General features: G+C 33.0%; 1 protein-coding gene across 13 annotated transcripts in view; it reads right to left on the reverse strand.

Annotated features, from left to right (window-relative positions):
* PRKACB (protein kinase cAMP-activated catalytic subunit beta) overlaps positions 1–23,789 on the reverse strand; it is a 164,835-nt gene that overhangs the window by 38,840 nt on the left and 102,206 nt on the right. For 2 of the 13 annotated variants that reach the window (XM_058303266.1, XM_058303258.2), the window contains exons 2-3: positions 7,072–7,133; positions 4,810–4,938 (exon numbers count right to left, since the gene is read on the reverse strand). In XM_058303266.1, the coding sequence (XP_058159249.1) occupies positions 4,810–4,938; positions 7,072–7,133 (191 nt within the window). Of the gene's footprint in view, positions 1–4,809; positions 4,939–7,071; positions 7,134–11,420; positions 11,445–13,147; positions 13,172–21,101; positions 21,578–21,705; positions 22,146–23,789 lie in introns of those variants that run through there. The other 11 variants (XM_058303264.1, XM_058303261.1, XM_058303265.1 and 8 more) reach the window with 11 other exon arrangements.

Raw genomic sequence — 23,789 nt, forward strand, 5'->3', positions numbered from 1 at the left:
TTAGGGAAAAACAGAGGAGATAGTACAGTTAGAGGTAACACCGAATATCTATTTTTTTATAGATATATTTATCTATTAATTCTAGATATTATTACCACTCATGGTAAGCCTGAGTGGTGGTTCCATTTGGCTATAGCTTAGGACAGTGCATGTCAAAATTGGGTAATGAAGTATCCCTAAGTGGCAGCGATAAATTAACATTTTTTTGTGGTGTCATCCATGTTTCATTTTCAAAATTCACCTAAATTTTGTATTAATATTCTGTTGGTTTAAATATATACGTTAAAAAATATTTATGAATTACTTAAGTTACTTGCCACTTGCATTTTTTTAGCTGAGCAAGTGAAGAGTTATTAATAAGGACAGTGGGCCATTTACCATCACATATTTCCATGACCCACTCAACATAGTACTGTATACTCCTATGGGTCAAGTTTCAAGTCAGAATAAATAAATAAATAAATAAATTAAGTAATTAATTAAAAAAATTTCAAGTCAGAGTAGTAGAGCAGAGTGGGTAGGTAAAGGAATAGCATGAGATAAGACAACAACTGAGATTGGAAGAAAATTATTAAGGGTTTGAAAGCAGGCCAAAGAGTACTGACTTCATTAAATAATCAACAGTAAACTTTTGGAGTAAGTGAAATGACATGATACAGTAAGGAAACTTTTTTGGCAGCAACAAAGATGAATTGGGGAAGCAGACTGGCTCAACTGGTAGAGCATCCGCCTACCATATAGGAGGTCCAGGGTTCAAACCCAGGGCCTCCCAGCCCATGTGGTGAGCTGGGCCACGCGCAGTGCTGCCACACCCAAGGAGTGCCATGCCACGCAGGGGTGTCCCCACGTAGGGCAGCCCCGCACCCAAGGTGTGTGCCCCTCAAGGAGAGCTGCCCTGCGGGATAAAAGTGCAGCCTGCCCAGGAGTGGTGCCGCATACACGGAGAGCTGATGCAGCAACATGACGCAACAAAAAAGAGACTTAGATTCCCAGTGCTGCCAAGAATACAGGAAGACACAGAAGAACACACAGCAAATGGACACAAGAGAGCAGACAATGGGGGGGGGGGAGAGGAATAAATAAAATAATCTTAAAAAAAAAAATAGTTATATAAAAAAAAGATGAGTTGGTAGAAGGTAAAAATCTGGGGCTGGGGAAATTAATTAAGATGTTATTGTGCAAGATCACTTGGAATAAATGAAGGATAAACTAAGTCATGGTAGAAAGGATCTCAGGGATAACAAATATATTTTAAAGGATAAATGAACAAGGAGCTTAGTCATAGAAGTCAGATAAACCTAGGTCCAATTCTTGGCTCATTTTTTACTAGCTGTTTGACTTTGTTACTTAGAGAGGTTATTGGTATAAAAGGGAGATTAATGTCACACAGAGTTGTTGTGAAGAGTCAATAATAAAATATATATATAAAATACCTAACAATGCTTAGCTCCTAGTATGGAGGGAATAAAAATGATTTCCTTAATTTCTGCACTGATTTTCTTCCACTCACTCTAGACATCCTGAGATAATGAAGCCAAAAAGAGTTAATTGAAAGGTTATTTTATTAACAAGAAAAGGGGTTACTTGTAACAAATGTACCACACAATGCAAGGTGTCAATTATAGGGTAGTATATGGGAACACTATTTTATGCATGATTTTTCTATAAACCCACAACTTCCCTTGAAAAAAAAAAGGGGGTTATTATAGACTTTTTAAATTACTTATCTCTAACAAGTACTGTACATGACCTTGAAAAACTTTAGAATATAATTTTTTTCATACTGATTTATATACAAATCCAGAACACTGGTAACAGAAAGGATGCAGCTATTCTTCTGGAAAATACTTTTGTCATTTATCCATGAGATAAACTTCCCAATAATTTATTTAACAAGCCACTGCCTTACCAAAAAAGGAATTAAAAACTCCTTCCACATGAGTACTTAAATGCATAAAATAGTATATTTTGTAAATCTCTTAATAAATATGAGGAAAGTGTATCCTATTAATTCCCTCAGAAAGATAACACAAAATGAATAATTTAAGAAAGATAAAACTATAGGCATTTTTGATTTTTGTATATTTATTACTTGTTTTTAATATAATTTATTTAACTAAGTTTATATAAATTAATTTTATAACTGTTTTTTAATTTTAAAATTTTAAGTATTTTAAAAATTTTATAGTAAAATATATATAACAAAGTTTGTAATTTTAACCATTTATAAGTACATAATTCAGTGGTAATAAATACATTCACTTGTTTCTATCACCACTATGTAATTCCAAACTTTATCATTCCTAAATAAAAACTCTATAACCATTAAGTAATAATTTCCTAATTCTCCCGACCCCACCCCCTAGTAATCTCTAATTTGCTTTCTGTCTCTATTAATTTGCTTATTCTAAATACTTCATATAGGTGGAATCATACAATATTAGTACTTTTTGTGTCTGGCTTATTTCATTTATCATATTTCCAAGGTCCATCCATATTGGACTATGTATCAGAACTTCATTCCTTCTTTAGGCTGAATAATATTCCACTGTATGTTTATACCATATACCATATTTTGTTTATCCATTCATCTGTTGAAGAACACTTGCGAGTTTCCACCTTCTGGCTACTGTGGATAATGTTGCTATGAACACTGCTGTACATATCTGTCTGACAATAGCAATTTTTAAAAAAAGATTTATTTATTTATTCTTTTTTAAAAATTTCTCTCCCCTTCGCCCCCGCCCAGCCCCCCAGTTGTCTGCTCTCTGTGTCCATCCGCGGACCTCCCATGTGGTAGGCAGACGCCCTATCCATTGGGCCAAGTCTGACAATAGCAATTTTAATGACAGATAAATCGGAAGCATTTTGACATTGTGCTACTAAGACAAGTATATAAGTCATTTTTCTTCTCTGAAACCCAATTAATTATTTCATCTAGAAAGAGTGAAAGAACTAGATGACCTCTAAGAGCTCAATGCTCAGATTGTTCAAATTAGGTGTAGAGAATTCAGGAGAGAGTTGAGGCTGTCAGATAAAAGTACAGAGAGAGAGGGTATAGAGTAAGAAAAAAGAGAAGGAATAGTCCAGAGCTATGGGATTAGCAATCTTCAAAGGGTAGACAGAAAGAAAAAACAAGAGGAAAAGGTACAGAAAAAATAAGAGTCAAGAGAGGCAGAAGCATAATCAGGAGAGCATGAAGTCCCAGAAGATCAGGGACAAGACAATTTCAAGAGAGATGTCAGTAGAGTTATAGGATCTGAAAACATCAAATTAGATAAGCAAAAGAGACCACTGGACTTGGTGGTTAGGTCACTGGATTGGTAAACCATGGTAGAGCCATTTCAATGGAATGGCAAGTGGTAGGGGATACACTTCTATTCGATAAAGTGATTAAACTAGTTTTTCAAAAAGCATGGCTAGAAAAGAAATGTTGAGAAGGCAGTAGACAAAGATGCACTATTAAATGAATGCCTATATGGGTATCTTTAATATTAGAGAGACTATAGCTGTACCCCCCTTTCAGTTTTGTGAGTAAAGTCACTATCCTGTTTTGTTTTTTGTTTTAATTAAAATAGAGAATTGACTGTAACCTCAGTCCAATCTAATCCTGTGCTGTCAAATACAGTAGCCACTAGGTCCATGTGGCTATATAATACTTGAAATGTCCAAAATGAGAGGTATGAAAAGTATGAAGTACAGATCAGATTTTGAAAACATAGTATGAAAAAAGAAGGTAAAATACTGCAATAATTTTATATTAAGTACATATTGAAATGATAATATTTTGTATTGGGGTTAAATGTATTACTGAAATTGACTTCACCTGTTTCTTTTACCCATTTTTAATGTGGCTATTAGGAAATTTATATTTAAGCTTTTCTTATTTCCTATTTTCTTAGCAATTACTTAATAATAAAAGAAGGAAAAGAAAAAAATGGCAAGGCTTGTGGCTTATGTTATATTTCTAGTAGACAGTGCCAGTTTAGCCACTATCTATAAACCAGCCTGTTAATTCCATACTGTTTGTTCCACATTTTGCAACCTAAACCCCAATTAAACCAAAAAGTCATTCTTAGATTTAGTAAAGAAGAGTCCTTGGAACATAATATTTTTATCAAGATTTGCCAAGTTTTTGTTTTCCCTCCCTTAATTTTAAGTATCCATTAGGTACACTAATATTTGATAAGTACCCTAAAAATAATTTTTTAAAAATTTGCAGATCTTCAAAAATTTCTCCTTGCTTTAACTGATATTTAAATTTAACCAGTGGAGCAGGTGTAGCTCAGTGATTGAGTGAGTATTTCCCATGTACGAGATCCCAGATTCAATCCCTGGTGCCAAATACATAAATACATAAATAAAACAAAACAAAACAAAATTAAATTAAATTAAATGAACCAAAACCAGCATGCTAAATAAGAGGTCTTCTACTGAAAATTAGAATTAGTCATAAAAGAAAATTACTAAATTTCAGTTACCTCAATCTAAGAATTAAGCCATTTGTCCCTGCATTTTTCTGCAAGGCAGCATGTAAAGGAGATATTGTTCTTTACACATTGAATTCAATATTTTGTTAGTAAAGATACATATAATTATATTATGTATAATTATTGAAATAATAATTTACCCCTCATGCTGAATGTATTAACTATATACCATAGTCACAATAAAAAAGAATGAAAATTGAATCAACAATATAATTATTTGAAGCGATTCATGTTAAGTCATTATATTGCATCTGTTCAACAGTACTGTGTTTAAGACTGAAATTTGCTCTGCAGGTAAATAATAAGTGAATAAACTAACCTTCTGCTTATCTAAGATCTTCATGGCATAATACTGTTCAGTGGCTTTATGTTTCACCAACATGACCCTTCCAAATGAACCAGTTCCAAGGGTTTTTTTCCTTTCAAAATCCTCAAGCCCAGCATTATTCTACACATACATGAAAAAAATAAAATAAACTCTCAAGAAAAGACAATACTTATAATATCCCTAGTAATATTTAATAAGAACAGGTAATTTAATTTATAATTATCCATTAAATAACTACAAAAAGACTATCAGAATTACAGTTCTATTTTTCATTTGAATAAGAAAGGATCTAATATTTGGGAAGATAATTTTATTGTAATACAAAGCATACTAGTAATGGGAAGAAATAAGAGCCTCAGTTGAAATATTAAAGACCATATTCCACTATGAATTCTAATATTGGACTTCTAATAAATTAGTTCCATATCTTAATAATTACAACCTGACAGGAAGCACATTGACAAAGAAAGTCCTTTAAGCCACAGAGACTAATGCACTTGCAAATAATTGCAATGAATACATATACTGAAAGGTCAGAGATCTTTCCCTGGAGCAACCTGTGAGGAAAGCATTGTCTTACTTCATTTCTATCATTACATGAGCTTAGAGAACTAGATAATAGCAGCATGAGAGATTCTAGTGCCTCCTTCTGATGTTGAAATAATCCAGCATTACCTAAAACACTAACAATAAGGAAAGAAGGTTCTTCATTTCCACCAAGATAACCAAGAGTCAGAGCCCCAGAAAAATACAGACTCTTTTTCTCTTTGAATAGATGTGTTGTTATGAACACTGGGTTTCTTCTGGCTTTCACTACAGCATAGAAGCAAAGAGTTAGAAGCATCAGTCTTTTGAATTTGTTGCTGCCTGCCACAGCATAATGAAAATAACTAGAAACAAATTATGTGTGCTAAATAAAACAAGTAGTAATTGCTGACCCATTTGTTTAATAAGTTTTCATTGCAAAAATCTCCATGAACATCATGGAAAAAATATTTCCAAGGCAGGTTTTAGAATGTTTTAGCTTGAGAAAAATGTGATATAGTATGATTCTTCTGTAAGCGAGGAATCCGGATACTATTGGAGTTCTGTCATTGGATTGGAACTCTTGCAAATCACACCATACCTTTGGAAACAAATCACAGCTTCCTTTTGGATCACTGCAGAGAGTTTAGTAGCTTATCAGCAGGTTTAAGCTTTTACTTATAAAACTTGTTTTCATATTTTAATTTCATATCTCTGATTATTTTAAATTGCCCTGAGATTCTATAGCAATGCAGAAAGAAGTTCTTATAATTGTGATTGGATTAATATTTAATTTCTGGTTTTGTAAACATAGATGAAATGTTAATATAGTCACCAATCAAATATTTAAACAAAGCAGTAGACAACGGAATATCTCTTTCTGCTAGCCACACTTTATTTTGTATAGTAAAAAAGAAGCCATATTTCCCATCTCCCTTAATGTCTCTTCTTCTATAATGTCTAACTACTTGTAATTACTAAAAGTAACTATGTTTTAAATTATATGTCACGCTCTTAATCTTGTTAGTGATGGCATCTCCATGAAACATACTTATTTTTAATTAAATATTCTTTAGTGAAAAAATACTTGAAACAAAAACTTGCTTGTCCTAGGAAAAAAAAGCTTTTCAAATTTTAATCTACAATTAAATTTCATTAATTTTTTTCAACTCCAAAAGGAGTAGGGGAATATATATGAGATAAATTTGCTGAAAAATATAGATGTCTTTTTTTAAATACCTTTTTTTAGACTTTTGTTAAGTACTTAACTTACATACTTAAAATTTTTCTAGTTCACAAGCACTTATATTACACAGAACTTACTCAATCAAAATGTTTGTAAGAGGATCCCTGTGTACTTGACATATTGCCAGTAACCAAAACTTGTAATAAGCATATAAAACTGCAGAATAGTACCTTATCAAAACATAATTCAAAATTACTATAATATTAGAAAATATGAAGAGTTTGTAGCAACTTGGAAATAGTATCTAAGTTTAAACCAGGTATTGTACAGAGATAAGTTCCCTCTCCAATTTAGGGATATATAAAATTATTATGTATAATTAATAAATAAAAACATAATGTTATGGCCAAATTCTCAATTTAAGCCTAAATTTACAATGCTACTTGAAAACTAAGGCTTCAAAGTAGTAAGTTACTTTGGCAACAACCATGATTTTACTTAACAGCATTTTTAAGTCACAGAAAATTTTAAATATTCCTTACCGGAGTAGGATTTTCCCATTTTTTTAAGAAGTCTTCTTTGGCTTTGGCTAGAAACTCTTTCACTGAAAAATATATAAAAACAGATTTTTGTCTCATAAGAATATTTATATTACATATGAAAATTCTTGCTTAAAAAAAAAGCTAGACATGTCAACTATAGTTGTCATGTATTTCCAGCCATGATACACTAGAGAGTTATTTAGTTTCCCTAACCAAGAAGCAAACTCTCACATTTCTAGGGATGTCTATTTCATTTCCTAATTTTTCCAGAATATTGTTCTCCATGGATATCACTTGGATAATTTAAAATGTAATAGCACAAATACTGTTCCTGAAACAGACCTGAAGGTAAGGTAAAAAAGGCAGAAATCTAGGACAAAATATTAAGTGTGAATAAGTCAGCAGTGATGTTAATACAGCCTATAAACATAAGAACTGAAAACATCTTGAGAACATGAACTTGTTGATTTGTGGAGTTTGAAAATAATTTATTTTGATTAAAAAGCTGCTTGCAAGGTAAAAGTATTTATAGTATTAGATTTGAATTCTCTCCTCAGGGCAGAAAGTAAAGGACAACCACAGACTGACAGACAAAGGATATACACAAAGACTTATAAATAAAGCAAAACAAAACAAAACACAACCAACCAAAAATCCAAACAGCTTAAATGTCTCATTTTGAATTTGGAATAAAAACTATCTGACTGTATAATTCTAAAAGTGCATTAAAACAAAGCAATTCAAAACCAGATTTTATATACTGATCAATGACAGCCATATTATTTTATAGTGCTGTGGTTTGAAGTTTTAGGTTTTTAAATTAAACGAGAAATCATTTAAAAGGATTCCCTTTTTTCATTTTCTTTCCACAAAATTATTAACAATGGCATCTGTTTAAAAAAATGACTTCAGGTGTTTTAAAACAAGTAATAGGAAAAAATTCCTGAGGAAAAAATGACATTAACAAAATGTATTCTTGTTCCTATAGTTAAGCATGAGAATTGCACAAGAGGTAATTATTTTAGAGTTTCTTTTTGTCTAGAAAGTCCACGATATATCTCTGATATCTGAATCTACTAATAAAGAAGAAAATGACATACAAGAGGATTTAAGTAGTGTTGAAATAATAAAAAGTTAGCGCATTTCAAAGATGACTTTGGAATTTATTTGGACTTTAGAGTAGACAAAGTGAATTGGAGTGGTATTCTTGCATTTATTTCGGAAATACTAAGAGGAGGAGGAAGAAGAGGAGGAGGAGGAGGAGGAGGATAAAAGGACAGCAAAGTAAAACTAGAAAGAAGGAGCTTACAACTCCTTTAATATGATCACCTAATGATGCACTGAATTAAAGTTCGTGAGGCATTTTAACATATACATTTTAAGGCCAATAAAATACTTTTGGCAAAACACTGTTACTAACCCACAAGGTTGGTGAAACATACACTGGCATACTAAACATTTTGGGATTTCAAAACGGTAATGATTGATATCAAGAGCAGATAGTTTTTGGGGGGAAGGTAGGGTTGGGGGTAGAAGGTAGGGCAGGTACCTGGGACCGCGTACATGGAAAGCAGGTGCTCAAACCACTGAGCTACACTGGCTCCATTAAGTTTTATGTAATGCTGGAATATTTCTGAAGACATTATTTTACCGATTGTAAAAACCATCACTGGCATTTTGCTGTTCAATACTCACAAAATATCTATTTTAGAAAATTTGAGAAAAATAATTTTTAATATTAGAACCTTCCCATTCTACTAATCAAAAATAACGAATCAAACAATTGCACCTAATTATCCAAATATGACAGGAGTAGAGAATTTTACATGTTCTTTGAGTTCCACATTGTTGAATTCATCCTAATTCTAAAAGTTAATGTACTAGTAACAACTGAAGAAGAATGTTTTTATAAGTAGATTTTTTTTTTTTTGCATAGAGCAGACGTATCTTCACATGGCATTGACATGAATGTTAGGGCTTTAAAATAAACCAAAGCATAATTTCTCACTACATGCAACTTGTAGCTTTTAAGAAATCCCTAAAATATATTTCTGTTCTCTTTTGAAAAATTTTTTACATATCTTTTATTTATGGAACTTGCAGCTCAAGTTGCTTTAGTGCAGATAATCTGGAGACAAGGAAGAGAATTAGGTAAAGAAAAAATATCCTAACATCCCATTTCCATTTCTCTTGTTGCTTCATGCTAAGTGGATCTGGAGTTAAGAAAAAATTAACAGGTCAAAGGATGAACTGGCAGTATTTACCAAAAATAATAAGTGGAAAAAAATTGTTCTTTACCTTGCGTGACAAATGAGTCAGAAGAAAAATTTCAAGTACTACTTAATTTCACTCATTAATACAATATTGAGGAAATTTCTTGGAAGATCCTCTATACTCATTAATATTTCCAGTTTACTGTCAAGTAACAGTAGAAAGTAAATAACTATTCTCACAATGATCTTACGTGAAAAATTTCCAAAATGATTATGAAACAAAGATATTAAATTCTGCAAATTTTAACAAATAAAGGTATTCCCTTTTAGGGCAAGGATGAACATTAATTATAGTGTCATTAAGTAGCTCCATGACAAAAATTTTTTTCCTGAAAAACTTTCTGTCATATAAATACACATGTACCCACACAAAACCTTTAGTTTATATGTTCACTATTCAGATGCAAAGGCAAACGTAGTTATCTTTGTAAAAAGATAAGTTAACTAAAATATATTATTCATATAAATATGCAAAATAAAATATTTCAGGTATGCTGGATCATGAATAACCCTAAAACAATAGGCTAGCCAGAACCATGTGTATTTGTTTTCAATTTTACTGTTTTTAAATAGCTGTGAATTTAACTCTCTAAATGCTTTTCTCTGGTTATTATTAAAATTTCTGCCCACTGACACAAGGTGCTGGCATCTAGGATTCCCTATAATGCTTATCCTCTGAAGCACTCAATTTTTAAGTTTTCTTGTGTTCTAATATCTAACCCATATCTATATTTTATCATCTCAATCACTCTATGATGTACTGAAACAACCACTGTTTTAGGGTGGTTGTTTCAGAGGTTGGCACATCTGAGTTAGAATACTTGCTCTAATACTTCCTAGCTATCTATATAGCATCTAACAGGGATTAGTAATTCTCCTGAGGAAAAAAATACCCCAGAGAAGGAATTTTCTGTAAATATATTTTGTTCTATACTAGTCAATAATGGACCAATAAGGTACTACAAAAATGAAAAAGATACAAAAAAAACCCCTAACTTTCTTCCCAGGAGAACATATTCTCAATGTTTCTTTTTCAAATAAATTTATTTTCTCTTCAGTTTCTACTACTTGAAGAATCTTGGGTTCCAAGAAAAAATGAGAACACCAAATGAATCTATTTGTTTACCCAGCATTTGTTTGCAGGACCTTTCACCCACATTGCTGAGATAAAGAAAAAAAACAAATTTTATGGATTTCAACATGCTCATAAAAACACAAAAGCTAATTCTTACCTCCCTAAAAAATAGTTTGAGCATTTTTATATACTGGACACAGTTTGAAAATCAGATTACAAAGTTCATTTTAAACATTAGGAAAATTAAAAATTCAACTTTTTCCCCATATAATTCAGATAGTTGTACTAATAACATCTAGAAAATATTATTTATTAGTAACTTTGTGCAGCTGTGCTAGGCAAACCAGATTATTGTTTATTATAAAAAGAGCATGTTGCTAGCTACAGCAGATATTATTCAATTCTTAAAAGAAGTTATCATCCATGTTTTCTGAGAAGAGTTTAGAAATCCATTACAATACAGATTATAACTGCTGTAGGTATTAAGTATTCCAGGCACTTTGTAATGAGATAATTTTCACTTCCCTCTTTTATATCAATAATAGCACAATTCTATTTAAATTGTATTCAATATATGTCAGAAAAAGAACAAAAACAAAATACAATATAAACTTCCTAAGGTAAATAACCAATTAAAATATTAGCTGTTTCATTAAAAATTTACAACAATATACTCTCTTTCAAAAACATTCATTAACCTAGGTAATCTAATTGCAGTGATGTGTATTATTCTGTCTTCTGCCATCCTTTACAACTACCACTGCTTCACCACTCTATTTGTTGTTTCTAAAATATCACATGAGAAACTGCAATAGTCATTTCTATATATAGAACCTAAGATAACAGCAAACTAACCATTTCTTCTACCAACGGAAATACTTTATTAACTCAACATATTTGATAGAAATATAGCTTTATGAGGAGCAAAATAATATGCAAACAATCAACTAAAGATTTTTAAAGGCAATGTTACATTTCTTCTATAAAAAGTAATTGCCTACCAGATACTTCTGAAGAGGAGCAAGCTTGTTGTCAAAAATAAATTAAACAATGATTAAATGACACTAATAAAAATTTTAGCATGAAGTCACCTATACACATTTTCCTAGAATATTATACACAGAAATGTTAATACAGAAACAATTATTTAACTGAACATATTCAAATAGGAAATTTTAAAATTAAATGGTAAAAATTAAAGTCAATACCTACTGTTCAGTGCTGAAATCCATACCATGCTAATTTTTCTTAAAATAACAAAACTTTTCATTCCTATAGCAATAGGGCTCATAATATTAAGAAGAAAATATTAAAATACATATCCTGCAACTATTGCACCAACAATAATTATTAGACTTCTGTTATTCAGTAGAACTCTACTGTAGAAAAGATACTATGAATTGTAACATTAATCCCTTTCTGAAAGACATTAATGACTTTCAAGCATTCCACTCCCTTGGTGGTGGTTTAATAATCTTTTCAACAACATTTATCGAGTACCTTTTAATGGTGCTAAATACTGAGCTAAACTCTGGGACTAGCACCAAGAACAACTACGTCTCCACTGTTAAGGAGATGAGAAGCTAATGGAGAGATAGATGAACCATCTATGGAACGTGATCAGGACTAAAATGAAGGCAATTATAAGGCGTTATGAGACCTTGAGAGTAGAAATTCTTAAGTAGTAAGGTAAGTCATAATAGAGGGAACAGCAATACTGCTGGATCTTGAAGAATCAAGGTTTCCTGTTGGCAGACAAAGTTGGGGAAGAAGACATTTCTAATCTGGGGTGATCTTGTGTATAAAAGCATGGTGGAAGAACAGTTTATCCAAGGAATGACAACTGACTTATAATAGCTACCGCAAAGGGTGTGACTGTACACCCTGCAGCAGAAGATGAAGCATACAGGCAATCAGGTGCCAAATCAAGGAGGTACTTCTCTGCCATGGTGATATTGTTTTTGGATGTGTGTGGGAAGGAAGGAGAGTAGCTCACAGTTGCCACACTCTGTTTCTCTGGAAGATAGGAAGCAAGATCACTTGCTAAGGGAGTGGGGAGCCAGATATAGGAAGGATGGATGAGGGTAGAGGTTGGAGGCCTACATATTTTAAAACTTGATGGCTATCTATGTCGGGAATAAGGGAAGAAGCTCTTCCTCTAAAATTTTCTATTAGGGAAAGAGCAAATATTTTATATTATAAACAATTATAGGATTTTAATGGTATTTTTCTAATAGTTTGAAAAATTTATTACTAAACAGATTCTAATTCTTGGGCTCTCTAATCTCTTTGAATTAAATGATTTTCATCTCCTTCCCTTACCTTAATAAAAACATTATTCTATTTAAGAGTTGTTTAGTGTATGTCAGAAAGCACAAAAATAGAATGGAATTAAAATCAATTGCCTAGGAAAATATTAAACACTGAACAATAATAGAGCAGTACTATCCCTTCCAAAACTTCTGAAAGTATTATCCCTTCCAAAACCTCCAGTGGAAAGTATTAATGTGTCTTCTGCCACCTCTAGTTCAAACACCTACTCCATTGAGATCTTTATTTGTTATTTCTAGGAATAGAATCCCCCCAAATTGTATTTCAAATATTTTCTGTAAATAGAACTCATGGAAAAACTAAATATAAGATATACTAATTACCATAAAATACCTCATAAAATGCAACTTAAAACAAACAAAGTAACAGAATTAGTCTTTAAAAAGTAGTTTCCTACCAGATGCTTCTGATGATTTGCGTGCTTGGCCGAAAAAAAAATAAACAGATTAAATAACATGTAAAATAACATATCCATAAGAAATTACCCATCCACTAATATATTACACATAGAAATAAAATGAAAAAAAAAAAACTTGACACAAATTGAAAAGTGTTTTATATATGGATAACACCAAATTCTACAAGTATATATTTTTTGAACAAACAGAGCCCTACTCTGAGAATTGTCTTAATGAAATATCATATTCTGTCCCTTTTATCTGAAAGGTAATTTCATTCACTTTGCTGAAGAGGCATTTTATTTGTGTCACCAAATTTAAACATGCACATTCAAAGCAAATGCACTTTAACCTTAAATATGCTAATGGGTATAAAAAACTTTTATTTACTACAACAGTATTTGTGCAGTCCAGAGGTGGGATTATGGCTACTTTTGTTTTCTAAGGTATCAGTATTTATACAAATCACAATGAGTGTTTGAAAATTTAACAGTAAATAAAAGCTACATTTCCTATTGCAACATTATTTTACTCCTTTGCTTTATTAATTTTTTAAAATCAAATCTTGGTTACAAGTGAACAGTGTAATAAACTATCTCTTTCACTAAATTGTTAAAAAATATATAAAACCTTTTTTAAAAGAGACATATATTTAATAACCAAATTATAGAAAAAACATTAACTTATTAGAATAGTATCTACATGGACATATAGACTCCCAAATAGTATACATTCACTCAATACTAATCATATGTACATGCTTTCTCTCCCAACTTGCTCTCTATCTGGAGATATGTGAATTTTCTAGTTCATCCAAGGCATGTTTGATTTCATATATATCCTATAGGATTCTGTAATGAAAACAAACTCAATTTATAGTCATAAGAAGCAAGCTAACTTTAGAGTCATAAAACTAAGGACACAGGCAACCTTTGAAATACAATTTACTTCCTAAATTGTTCACCATGGGTTTTCCTCAGAGGAATATTATATCTACCAAAATTATATTCTATGGATTTTCTGGGTAGTTCTGATTTCAAATATTCCATCTTGTTGCTAGACAGTGTAGAGCTAAAAGTGGATTCCCTAGATGACAAGATATGCTCATTTTCAACTAGATAGTGACAAATGGCTTAATAAATGGTTGTCTAATTTATATTCCCAACAGTATATGAGAGTTCTTGATGCTCCACGTCTCTACAAAATGTGTCAAACTTTCTCATTTTTACTGTTCTAATGGGTATGAAATAATATCTTCTTGTTAAAGGATAGTTGAATATCTCTAGTAGAATGTTATAATTTCTACCTAAAGGTCTTATATCTCTTTTATTAGATTTATTCTCAGGCTCTTTAGAGCTTTGGTTCCTATTACAATGAGAAATATTTAAAAATTACCTTTCTTGCTTATTGCTGATGTATAGACCATAATTGATGTTTACATATTGATATTACATCTGGCAATCTTGCCAGACTCTTATTAATTCCAAAATAACAGTGATAGGTTCTTTCAAATATTCTATGTAGGCAATCATATATCACGTGTGAATGACAGTTTTGTGTCCTTCATCTTTTTCTTGCCTTACCATGCAATGTTGTACAGAAACAGGACAATGGGCATCCTTTGCCTATTCCTAACTTCAAAAAATGTTTCTTTTCCCATACTTTACCTGTAAAGCTGTACTAGAATAAATATATTTAAGAATATTTCCCCTTTGCAATTATCTGGAAGATTTTGTACCAGATTTAAATTTTTACTACTGTTTCCTAGAACTTGCCCCAGGCCTGGTTTTATTTAAGTTTTGAATTTAAAAATTGACTATGATTCAATTTCTGAAACAGGTAGAGTTCTCATTTTAAGTCTTTTCCATGAACTAATCTTTGGCTTTGATGTATCTTTATTTTCTATTCCAGTGATTTTTGTTCATGCTTTTATCAGTTTCTTTCTCCTTTAGATTAACCATGTTGTGCTTTTCCTAACTTGTTTAATTGGATGCTTATATCATGAATTTCCTTCTCCTTTCCTAATATAAGCATTTAAAATTTTCTAAGTCTACCTTAGCCACATCCCACAAGTTCTGACACATATTTGTATTGGGAATTCATTCTTGATCCTTGAGTTATCTGAATTTTTAAAATTTCCAAATATAGGCATTTGTGTTCTTATTAATTTATTTAGCCTTTTATTATTGATTAAACTTAATTATCTTGTGGCTAACAACCATGGCTGTATATTAATTCTTTGAAATTTGTTGAATATGTTTAGTAACAAAATTTTGTTAGGTGTTCTATGTATGTCTGTGTATCCTTAACTACTTGGTAAGTATTCTCTATATATATTTATAAATCTTACATATTTATAATTCTCCTTTAAATTGATCAATTTTGTTTTGTATATTTTCAGGCTCTGCAAGAGGTGCATGTAAGTTTTTCTTCTATTTTATATTTCTTTTTTTATGTCTTTTATGGCAAAGTGATAGTAGGTATGTGGCAGTTCTACTCTCTGACATTCTTGGGAGCGTCTAATGCTTCTGTGTCTTTTGAATATCATTTGCAGTATTTTGTGTGTGTGCATGTGGATTGTGAATTCATGTTCAGTGGGACTTTACTTGAGGGAGCCCTATAGGGCTTGACTTGAGGATGCACCCCGGAAAATTGTTTTGTATTGGCTTCTGCCTAGCGTCAAGTGGGTGCTACCATTCTGGGACTGAAATGATAATATTTTATTTGAGATTCCTAGAACACAACATTAATACTGATTAAAATCTAAAAAACCTACACAAGGTGAGGCAGTCAATAAATTCTCAGGGACGGCATCCTGCAAACCTCCCTATTCCCCAGGAACCTAATTTCCTTGATTTTAACTTGTGCCAGTGGAGGTTGTTTTTTTTTTTTTTTTTTTAACTAATCTACTCTTTCACTGAGTTTATGATCCTTTGAGAATCCTGGATTTATGCAGGGGACTAAGAAATTCCAACTCATATGGATCAAAGAACTTGTCTTATGTCTTTGTGAGGCTGTTTAAAACCAAAACTCATTAGTTAACAAGGTCAGAGCATGCTCCCCCCTTACAGTTCTAGTTTTCATTTAGTCCTTCACTTTACAGACCCTGGGGATTTCTATTATATTCTTGTAAGTTCAGTTACTCAGTTAAAGTGATGCTTGTTGTATTTTTATTCACCATTTCTAGGTGCTGCTGTATTAAAAAAAAATAATTTTTAATCTAGAAGGATTTTCAAGTTATCTAGTCTCCAATTTTTGGATTTTTTCTCTATAGAACAAACTTTATTTTAAGTTGAAGATGCAAAAAAGCCAAATTTATAGAATTTCTTTGTTACCCTTGAAATTCAATAATTTCTTCAGGATATATATAAGTGTTAGTAACTTTGTTAATCTTTTCAAAACACAAGGAGTTCTTTCAATCTATAGATTGAGATAAAGTTTTCCTGAATCATATTTTTGATTTACTGCTTCTTTTCTTGTAGTCATTTTCTGTTCTGTGGGAATGCTATTAATTCCATTTGTAGAATTGTGTACTTTCATCTATTATATTTTTTTCCCCTCATAATTTTTACCCTGTCCAGTTCTCCTCCATTCTGGAGGGTTTCTCAAGCTAGTTCTTCACATAATTAATTTATAGTGCTTATTCTGCTCATTACTAAATCTGATGCAACTTTATATTCTGCAAATGCCAGGTTTCCTCATAATCTTTCTTTATCATATATCACCACACATCCATTCCTGCTTGCCTCTTAACCAGCTCTCTTTTCATCTCAGTCTCGTTTTATTTTTTTATCTCATTTCACAGACTCCAGGTTCACTTGAACTTTTAAAGAATTCAACAGATTCTATCTATAATTTTTTATTTTTACATCCTACCCCACAAATGTTTTTTAAATGTAAGTTCTTTCTCTTCCCCTTGAAGGCTATCATTTTATCCTTTAACAGTACATTATCTCTTCTATAGTTGCCATAGTTTTTCTTATTGATCCATTCATTAACAAAGAGAAGCCTTTCAAAACTTTATAAATACCTCCAAATAAGGTAGGCAGTTTTTCCCATACCCTCTCTTCCTACTTTGGTACTGTTAGATTTAAAGTCTCAGATCTTTTAGTTGGGAAGTATTTATGTTATCAGTTAAATAATGGGAGCCCAATGAAGTTGGGCTTCTTGGTAAAGCCCAACTTTACTTTCCCATTCAGAAATGGGAATGGAGCCAGAACTAAAGATTCTTTCCTAGTGGTGATAGCCACCATAGCAGAGAAGAGGCTGCCTTATCTGGAAGAAAGGCCCATCTTTCAGTTTGGAATAGCCTAACAAATTCTTGATTGTCCCAGTCTAGCTGCTTGAGAATGAAAATGATGAGCAGTGTTGGATCTTCTGCCCATCACAGTCTTTCTTTTTATTAGTCTCATCTCTCCAAATTACTAGGGATAGCTAGTATTGCCTGCTTCTTTTCCATGAAGGCATTCTATTCAAAGTAAAACTGTCAGGTTTTTGGTTCATCTGGGATTTTGATATAGTTATGTTAGTTCTGTTAAGCACATGAACTAGAAGTACACATAAACTCTGAACCTGAGGGATGACTAAGTTTCATCTTGTATTAGCAGTAGAGAAATGTATCCTACCCAAAGCGAGGATAATAAAGCAGATGTAAGCAGAAAAGTAGAGTAAAAAAGTCATGGGGTTCCAGAGAGAAAATCTGAGAAAGGTGTTGTTATAGTTCCTGTAAGTTTTCTAATTCCCAATTCTAGTACTTGGTAAAGCCCAACTTTACTTTTATGTATCTTTTTCTGCTAAAGTTGGTTGGAATAAGTTTCCATTACTTTTAATCCAAAGGTGAAGACACCCGATTCCTTAGTATTTCCTTACAACACACAGTTTGCTTAACAAGGGCAAAATGTCACAAACAGGGTTATGATCAAGAAAGAAAAATTTAAAAACCAAAGGTTCTTTTCACACTTAAAATATAAAAGTTTTAATATTAGTTTCTTAATCATTTTATCTGATTTACAGAGATGCTGCAGGAATGATAAGTAAGCACTATGATTATCATGTTTTCTGAACCCCAAAAAAACCCATATGATTGATATTTTTCAATAGAAATGTAAGAAAAGTGTTCAAATATGTAAAAACTTGCATAATTTTTAGTCCTTTGTATATTCTACAAATATTGATGGACTGCTTACTACGTTTGGGGCACTAGCATAACTACTGGAAACATAAGTAAAATAGGGCACTGTCCTTGATTTAAGGAATTCACTTTAGACATTGAAAACTGACATGTAAATAAATAGTTTCAATATAATAGAACACATGTTATCAAGTTTAAAAGTTTGCTTTTAAAGAGGGTTAACCTTACTCTATGGGGTCAATGATGGAGACACTGGCCAGTTCTCAGAATTTCTACAATAAAGGCAATAAATATGGAAAGAAAGTAAGGAACTATGGTACAATATGGCTAGACCTGAGAATTTTATGAGAGATGCAAACAAACCTGCAAAGGCAGGTCATTACATACGTCATACTAATGAGTTTAACCTTAATTTTATAGTCAAGAGGGAATAACTGAAAGTTTTTATGTTGGGTTAAGAAATGGGTATCTTTGCATTTTTTAAATGACAGTGTAGAAAATGGTCTGGAGGGATATAAAACTGGAAGCTAAGAGACCAGTAAGGCAATTATTGGATTAGGATTGAGAGTAATCTAGAATACCTGATCTAAAAGCATTCCCAGTATCAGTGAGAATGGAGAAGAGGAATGATTTCTAAGATATTTCTGAAATAGAATCAATAGAATTTAATGATTGAGTGCATGTGTGGGGTAAGAAACAAATTAGTAAAGACTGTAAGGTTTCTGTTTTTAAGTTCCAGCAAGGGCAGTGGGACGATCAACAGAAATGAGAAATACAAAACAACAACAACAATGAAAAAAACAAGCCAAAAAAACCCCAAAACAACAAAACAAAACAAACAAAATACAACAAAACAGAAAAACAGATTTGGGCATGGGAAGAGAAAATTCACTTTTGAACTGAACCTGCAGGTAATGGCTGAACATGTGGGCATGGATGAGATCATTCTGAGAGAATGTAGCTTTAGAAGAGAGCCAAAGATAGATTCCTACAGGAAACTAACATTTAATAGGTAGGGAGGAGAAAAGGCACAGCATTTAACTAGAAAAGCATCACATACATATTAATACAAGTATAGCTATAGACTTAGATAAAAAGGACTAATATGCTTATTTTTATGAATAAAACCACACTTCACTTGTAATTTTCCACATTTAAAAATGCCCAGGGCAATTAACTATATTTGACATGTGTAAGATTAGTTAAATTAGGACAATCCTGAAAAAGTCAGGATGTCTACTTGTGTTTACTATGATTCCTGTGGTAGAAAAGGCTATAAAAGCAGGCTACTATGATCAAGTCCATCAAATACTATCTGTATAATCCCCAGTTTTCCTGAAGATGAATCAATGAAAAGTAAAGCAATCGAGAAGGAGCAACAATTTTCCTTACCTACAAACAACAAATCCTATTATAAAACCTCCAGAATACCACACTGGTTACCTAAAGATTCTACACTATATGCTGGGCTTATAAAGAGAAAACGCACATTGGCCTGGGTAGAGAAATCGAATATTTTAAATATGAAAAACAGGTATATCCAGTTTTGATATCCACAGAAGTCCTAGAGCATATTAACATGTCCATTTTGTAATATTAGTCTGAATTTATAACAGTAGATCAAAAAGATCTAGCTACTTCAATAACAGCAAAGTAATAATCGAGGTAATTATTAACATCTTACATATAAAATGTTTCTCTAAAGTCTTATATCATTCTATAAACAAATATCTAACAGTGTTGAAGAGGTTTATGTTGTACTGCAGCAGGATAATAAATATTTATTGGTGATAATGAGGTAATTTCCAGTTATGATAGAAAAGGTTCACCTATTTTGAATTCTATCATTATACAGCAAACCCTCTCTCTCAGGTTCTGAATTTCAATTTCTAAATCTTTTAAGTGTAAATTATAGAAATGTTACGTTATCAGAGAAAACATATAACACATCTAAAACTATCTGAATCAAGGCTTAATTTTAAAACTTTGTCTTTTTTAGTTAAGCAAAAATATGCTAATGAATTATGCTCTAAGCAAATATTTCTCACTCTAACAACAGGATATCTATTTTTAGCTGAAGGCTTGGCTTAAAGTGAACAGCTTTTACCCTATGATAAACTGCAGTATATACTGTAGTACATTTTCTCAAAAAACACTTTTGGAAATGTTCAGAAAAAACAAACCATATTATAATAATAAAGTAGACTAACACAAATACACATTTCCTGATAAATTATTTCTTCCCAAAAACTGTTTCTTAAAAATTTTAACAAAGCTTCCATGCCCAAAATGTATGTATTTATTTCATAACTAAGTCCTTATTTTTCAATCAATTGTAGGTAAAAGCAACCAATAAATCATTTTGTAGCATTATTTTCAAGATCAGTAATTTTTATATAATCAAAAAGAAGCTAACAGAAATTAATAATAGGATGACAAAGCCAATCAGAGGAAAGTTAGACTAATTATCACACGATCAGATAGTAAAAAAAAAACCCTCTTTAACAAGGTGGGTCTTTTACTCACTAATTTATAACACAATTAAAAACAATAATACCCAATGAAAACTACAAAGCAAACCATAAAGAAAATTAGAAACTGATATCGGTACTGACTACTAATAGTGATAATTATTAACTGTTTACAGTTGTCAATGGTTTTTAAAAACAATTCACTATTATGCCTAAATGCAAAAGCAGAAGCATAAAATGTAATTCGCTGTAATTCTAGCTTTACAACTGTCTCTTTAAAAAATATTTTTTCCTTATAGTTAATTTAAAAAAAAAAATACAGCTGCACAGTCTCAGAGAGAGCATACTTACCACTCATGATGAAAAGCAACCTTTCCAAAACATATTGCTCAAAACAACAATCCAACAGCAAAGGGAGTTATGCTAATCTCTAGAGGTAGAAGAACTGATGGTGTAAACACATACACTGGAACATGCAGCACACAGAAAATGAAAAGAGCTGTCTTTGTTTTAAAAAGAAAAGCCCCTAGAAGCAAAGCATAACTGCCCAGCATGAGATATGAGATATCACTAGTAAACACCAGATTAATGCCAAATATGTGTATAATTAGATTTCTTACTAATTTCTCTCAAGCTAGTTATCCTTGCCTCCTTCATATACCACTAGAACAACTCAAAATGGCAGGGAGAAAATGTTCGAAGCAGGATGTATAAGATGTTCTCAATTATATCAGCATGAGTCGTTACCACGGCAACATAAGACCAGAATTATCGGTTCACTTGTAACCAAGGAGTAGCTTTTCTAAGCTTTAATCAACCAAGACAAATAAAATACCTTTATACTTTAGAACTGCTTGATTTTAAAATTACCACGTTCCTTAAAATTAAGCACTGATCTACCTTTTTTACATTTTTCATAGATGTAAAAAAATTGCTGTTTTCTTCAAATACTCACACAATCCCATGTTGAACCTGGCAAGGAACAAACAGCAGAATGATTACACCTAAACGTCTTTCAATTACACCAGCTCTTACTGCTAGCTGTGGACTCACTGATATTAAAATGCTGTGTGCTGTTGCTAGTGACTATTGGCGATGAATCTTATTGCCTAGATCGCTGATAGCTTTCATTTTTCATGAGCCAGAGAGCTATACTGCAGTGCAAATTTTAACCATTTAAGCATTTTGTGTTATAAAAGAGACAAAATATACTACACGTGCCTGCATTTATAAAGGAGAATCATATAATAACTTATTTAGAAACTTTCATTAAATTCATCATTACAAACAGTCATATGCCATTCAGGTGGTAGTCAAAAGAGGGCAATATACAAAAAAAACTACCAGCAATAACTGTTGAAGTGTAAAACACCTCATATCAATAGGATTAAAATGGCAGATTATACAGCAAGGTAGACAGAATAGATGGCGTGTTTCCAAGGCTAGCCACTCTTACACCTTTTCCCCAATCTTAACACCCACCTCAACAGAATTACCATATTTACCAAGATGTGGGGGGATAGGAGCCGTCCCAGACAAGAACACCGCAGATTCCCACTGTTCCTACCCAAAGTTCAGCAGTTTTTCATGAATAAATACTTCTCCATTTGTTGTTTGTGATTGCTCACTATCCAGAGCCAGAACAGTCTTTCTGATCCCCCTAACCCCAAATTTGTACCAAAATGGTACAAAGGATCTAGAGAATAGTGCCTGCTTAAGCGGAACTTCAGTAGGAGAAGTTGCCATTTTAAAAGCTGTCAGGTGACATAGGACTTGCACTGATGGTGGACTAAATAAACCAGCAAATCCTCTCCCCAAGAAACAACTACAAAACTGGGGGAAAAAATTGTTAAAAACAGTAATTTCAGGGATCTGGATATCGAGCAATCACAAACAACAAATGGAGAAGTATTTATTCATGAAAAACTGCTGAACTTTGGGTAAAAACAGTGGGAATCTGTGGTGTTCTTGCCTGGAACGGCTCCTATTCCCCCACAGCTCGGTCAGTGTGGTAGTTCTGTGGGGCAGAGGTTAAGGTTGGGGAAGAGGGGTAAGGGTGGCTAGTCCTGGAAACTAGCAGATTGACTGTTGGTGGGGCCTGGCTTAATTTGGACCAGAGGCCAAAAACCCCTACATTAGTGATGCTGTCAATAAAAAGAGCAAACCGTAGGACATGAAGGGACAAGTGCCCAGCTCTGCTAGTTTGAGGTTGTGACCTTAGTAGAAATAAGCAGCAGACTGGTGGTCCGCAAGAAATATAACAGGAAGAGCCTACAAATGAGAGCCAGTCAGGAGCTAGATAAGCTGTCTACCTATCACTGGTGGACCACAAGGCCATGCATATGTAGCAGGGAGGCCTAAGAAAGCCAAGGGGGAAAGATAAACTGGTACAGACTTGAATAATGCCAGAACTCTGACCACACTCCCAACACATACACATATCTACCAGCACAGGCTGGCTCAAGGTATTTGAGCACAGCCTCTGATCAATCACTGTGTAACAACTAAGCTATTCAGACACAGGGAAATCCTTAGAGAAACAGTCTGAAAAGTAAAAATGTGAATTAAAAAAAAAAACTGAGCAGAGAAATTGCAGCCACACACCACGGGGAATGCAGACTTTGTGGATTAAGACCAAGGAAGTTAAGAAAACAACCAATACCAAAAATAAACAAAAGCAGGGGAAACGGACTTGGCCCAGTGGTTAGGGCGTCCGTCTACCACATGGGAGGTCCGTGGTTCAAACCCCGGGCCTCCTTAACCCATGTGGAGCTGGCCTATGTGCAGTGCTGATGCGAGCAAGGAGTGCCACGCCACGCAGGGGTGTCCCCTGCGTAGGGGAGCCCCACGCACAAGGAGTGCACCCGTAAGGAGAGCCGCCCAGCAGGAAAGAAAGTGCTGCCTGCCCAGGAATGGCACCGCCCACACTTCCCAAGTGCACCCAGTGCACCCGTAAGGAGAGCTGCCCAGCAGGAAAGAAAAGTGCTGCCTGCCCAGGAATGGCACCGCCCACACTTCCCGTGCCGCTGACGACAACAG

The sequence above is a fragment of the Dasypus novemcinctus genome, chromosome 9 (assembly GCF_030445035.2).
Source record: "Dasypus novemcinctus isolate mDasNov1 chromosome 9, mDasNov1.1.hap2, whole genome shotgun sequence".
Classification (NCBI taxonomy): Eukaryota; Metazoa; Chordata; class Mammalia; order Cingulata; family Dasypodidae; genus Dasypus; species Dasypus novemcinctus.